The sequence below is a fragment of the Crocodylus porosus genome, unplaced genomic scaffold, assembly GCF_001723895.1.
Source record: "Crocodylus porosus isolate Cpor-Errol unplaced genomic scaffold, CroPor_comp1, whole genome shotgun sequence".
Taxonomy (NCBI): Eukaryota; Metazoa; Chordata; order Crocodylia; family Crocodylidae; genus Crocodylus; species Crocodylus porosus.
In genome coordinates, this window is record NW_017728886.1 from 244,315,861 (window position 1) to 244,320,644 (window position 4,784).

Genomic DNA, 4,784 nt, shown 5'->3' on the forward strand with positions numbered 1-4,784 from the left:
CTTGAGATGCACCTGTGGATGCACGACAAGGTCCGGTTAGCCCTGCCAACCGTGACCTCGCATTGTCGGCCCATCATTCATCTTGGAGTCAATAATGACTCCAAGATCCCTTTCTGCCTCCGTGCTCTCAAGAAAGGAGTTTCCCATTTTATAAGTGTGCTGCTGGTTTCTACTGCCTAAGTGCAGCACCCTGCACTTGTCAGTATTGAAACGCATCCTGTTAATGTTAGCCCACTCCTGTAACCTATCCAGATCTTGCTGCAATCTTTCCCTCTCTACTAGCGTGCTCACCTCATCCCAAATTCTGGTATCACCGGCAAATTTAAACAGGTTGCTTTTCACCCCGTCATCCAAATCGCTGATGAAGAAATTGATCATCTTCTTATGTAGCCTATTAGTTTCCAGAGACATGGGCTCAAATTCATCTGAGTGAGGAAGGCCTAGAACTTAGGTCTTCACTTGCTGGGTAAGCTCTCTAATCAATATGCTATTAGACAAAAAGGTGGGCAATACCAAAAGTTGGTCAGGCTCCTGCATCAGACGTGAGAATAGGCATAAATTGCAAATGAATGGAGACATTTAATATTCAGCCTTACCCAGGTCCTTAAGAACTGACAGAGGCAGGAAATCAGATTCTCTGAAGTTAGTATTTCTTACTGGTTGCCATTCAGCTTTCTGAGTTATGCATTGTCTGTCTCTCCCCTTTCTTTGTACAGAGCACCTAAGCACCTAAACTCAGTTAAACTGAATCTCTTTTTGGGCATGGGTGACTGGTGCCGCCTTAGTCAGGACAGGGCACATGGTCTCCCCAGAGACCAGCCAGTGACTGGGGGCGGGGAGGGGTTCCCCTGCAGCCAATAGTGAGATAGCCGATCGCTGTGACTGATAGCTGCAGCCACTTCTGGGAGTGGCTGCAGCCACTTCTGGGAGCACAAAACAGTGCTCCACTACCTGGCCAGTGCTTGCAGGGTGGGCACCGGCATTCCCACCTGCTTCCCCTGCCCATCACTTAAGTGGTTAGCACAGCTGGTCAGGGGGTGCACATGCACCCCCATGCACTCCCTATGCATCACCACTGTTTCTGGATATCTCCTAAATAACTGTATAGGGACAATAAGCATCTACATTTGCTCTTCTGGGGAAAGGTACTTATAATTTAGGCTTTGCTAAACAGAAACAAACTGGATCTGGTATTCTAATCCAGCTGAATATGGTCCTAATACTGATTTTACATTAAAACTTCAATAATCACATCTTTAATCTTGAAAAGGCTAGAATTACAGGGATTCAAAACATGCAGAATAAAATTTTATTTTTTTTTACACTTCTAAAGCTTCCTAATGGCTAAGTTACAATTTAGCTCTTGGTAATTTTCCTATTGTTAATTCTTTTGATATGCAAGCCTCTCCACATAGTCTGCTATGGTGCAGAAGAATAGGAGCACAAACACCTAAAACTGTATTTACTGAATAGTCTCAGGTACAGTATCATGCTGTAAGAGCATTATCAAACATTTCAGCACTGATATTAGGAGCAGCCTGAAGAAAACACTTCTGGGATGTAATGAATCATAAATAAATAAATAAATAAACTAGGGCATGCTAGAGCAAATAGACCTTGAGAATTATTCCTTCATTTCATTCCCCCATCAAAGTGATATTATTTATGGAACAATGTCAACCCTCACCACAAAATAAATCATGATGAAAATAAGCCTGAGAAAGATTGCAGTCTGAGATCATTCTGATGTGTGAGCATGGGCACAATATATCCTAATATTCCTCCTATTTGGAAAAAACTACAAGAGAAATGATAATGCAGTTCAAACTAATTTGGAATGTTTGTGAATACAAAAGGAAATTTTGAACCAGTTATCAGTATCCAGATAAGGTCTATACATTATAGTGTAGAAGTAATATATGCCCATAAATAATGAATTAGCAAAAAGAAGTAAACTTTAACATATTTTAGGATCTGATTTGGAAGAAAATAAGTCATTTTAACAGACATGAGTAATTACTTTATTTGCATATCCAGTAGGTATTTGTGCACAAGTCTGATTCCCACTGCCTGCAGATCTACAACAGGGTTTCCTATATCTACAGTACAATTCCCAACCAAAAGCCCATTCAAATCAACAAAGCCCATTCCAACATGCTACAACAGGAATCCCATGACAAGGACAACAGAATGCTTCTACAAAACTACAGAAAATTAACCAACTACAGACTGAATTGTATTAACCCTTATCCCAACAACAGAGTCTACGGATTTTTATTCCATTATCTTGACACTGTCTTTTGGTGTCCCTCTAGGTTTTTAGCTGGTTTGTTCATCTTAACTGATCTAATCTATCTTCTATATTTATCCAAATGCAAGACAATCCTGAACTTAAGATCGCATCCACAATAATTAGATTCTTTATATGGAAAATGTATAAATTGCTTATTATTTTCCATGTGTAGAATCTAATTATTGGAGGGTCATCTTAAATTTGTCCCCCCACCACTGCTGCAGTCAATAAATCAGTGGCAGGGGGTCAAGTAGTGGGGAGAGGCAGTAAAGGAGTGGGCAGTGGGGGACACAGTGTGGAGGCACATGGTGGGACAGGCAGGCAGATAGTAAAGTAGCAAATGCTAGGAGAGGTGTGGAGCAGGCAATGATGGGGGGTCAAGCAGCTTGACCCCTTCCCCTTGGCTCCCACACCTTCCCCCTGCCACCTGAAAACCCCGACCACTTACCCCTTGGCACCTCCTCCCTGCTGCCTCTGCCCCCTCTGTGCCTACCCTCCATCAGCCTCAGATCCCCTTCTCCCCCATATCCTCCTTCCCTAGGTTGAAACCAGAGCCAGAGCTTAAGCCACAGCAGCCACCTTCCTGTCCCTGCTACCTCATATTTAGATCTAAGATAAGGAGCTCTCCCCTCCCTCCTCCATGTTAAATGAGAAAAAAAACCAACCTTTTTTGCATGTGAGTAAATATGGTACTACCTGTCTTAGCAGCATCTCCTTCCCTTGTCTTGTTCCCTTTTATATATTGTTTTTTCTTTCTGCCAGTCCATTCCTAGCATCTGATGTTGTACTTCTTTGTCTCTTTAAGTAGTCTTTTGAAATTGCTACCCTATCCTATCTTCTGCCTGATTTTAGACTGACTTAGATTTTAGATTTTATATATGGCTAACTATCTCTGTGCACACAAATATGGAAGCTCCAGAGAAGCAATTGGCTATACCCAAGTTTAGAAAATCAGAGTGTATTCAGGGAAAGGATGAAAAAGCTAAGGAGAAACTGCACTAGAAACAGCCTATTAGATATTCACTTTACATGTCTGGCTTTTTTGTGTGTTAATCTGCTTTTTAATCCAGTTATTTTGAGCCACATTAATTTGTACAGTCAGAATGACATGCAGGACTGAGCCAAATATGTTGGAGATGTATAAGCATATTTTATCAACAAGATGTTATCAAAATAATATAACTTCCTTTGATAAGATTTTCATAACACCATGTTGACTATCTTTAATTTTTCATACTACCTAATAAGATTGGGATGAGGGTAAACCATTAGCTTTGGTTATTGGTTCTATCTTAGTGCTATCTATTAATGATATATTCACATGCCCCATAACAGTTTTTCCATAATTTTGTTCATATTAACACCAGGCTAACTAGTCTATCATAACCTAAGTTATCCCATTTATCTTTTCTAAATTCCGGCACATTAGCCCTATCCTTGTCCTCTGGAATTTCTCCAGGGTTTAATTAAGGTTTTGTTTGAAACCAAAGTTAATGGTGTCTTTGTCCTCATACCAATCTTATTAGATAGTATGAAGAATTTTCTAACTTTAAGGGTGCTTAAGTTCTGGAACAGATCACCTAAGGAAGTTATAGAATACCTACCATTGGAAGCTTTTAACTTTAACTTAGATATTTACTGACATTTCCAGTTTACACTGAAAAGATTCTGCCTTGAGCAAAGTTTTAAACTAAATAATCTCTTAAGAACCCTTCCAGACCTATTTCTCTATGATTCTATGCTTCATCTGCCACAGGGCATCTAATTATAAACCAAGTGGCCTATAAGGAGATAACATAAAAGTCATTATAGTGATGACTGAGGAGGAAAGATATTAATAGCACCCATCCGGCCTATTGCAGAGTGATCTGTCACATGCATACTACACCTTGGAACTAGTTTCATTAGTTTCTGAAGGTAAATAAATAACACATCTATATGTGGAATAAGGCTTGTAGTACTATTTGATTACCAGTAAGAAAGGTTTCACAGCTTCTCAATTTTTTCACGTTTTCTGCTTACCTATACAGACTGGTGGGTTGGGCTGCCAGAAGTACCGATTTTCTACCTGAATACAGGTTATTCTCTCATCGCCTTGCAGCTCATATCCAGGATCACACTGAAAAATAACAGTATCTCCAGGTTCTCTTCCATCTCCATTCCGAGTTCCATTCATAGGAACACCAGGATCACGACAGGCAGTGGCTACAGAGCCTAAGAAAAAAAAGGGGAGCGGGGAAAGAAAAGAAGAAGAAAGAAGAAATAATTATCTTTTAATTCTTTAATTTCATTTTTCAAATGTGTTAAATAGTTCTGCCACTCCAGAATTTTCCCAGGGCTCTGTGCTTTCAAAATATTCACCAACCCTCCCCCCTCCAAGACCCTAAAAACCAACCAAACAAAAAAAGATCTATGGGACAATTAAAGGGTTTTTTTAAATATAATTATTATTTTTATTTGCCATCTGTTTTAATTACTGAATGCACTCATA

The 4,784-nt window shown here is 39.8% G+C and overlaps 1 protein-coding gene across 1 annotated transcript in view; it reads right to left on the reverse strand.

The window, feature by feature from the left end:
* The window catches only part of CSMD3 (CUB and Sushi multiple domains 3), a 332,707-nt gene extending 328,199 nt beyond the window's left edge, over positions 1-4,508 (reverse strand). Inside the window, exon 1 of the mRNA XM_019552043.1 lies at positions 4,316-4,508. Coding sequence (XP_019407588.1) covers positions 4,316-4,469 — 154 coding nt within the window. The 5' untranslated portion in view covers positions 4,470-4,508. The remainder of the gene's footprint in view (positions 1-4,315) is intronic.
* Positions 4,509-4,784: the final 276 nt, after the last annotated feature.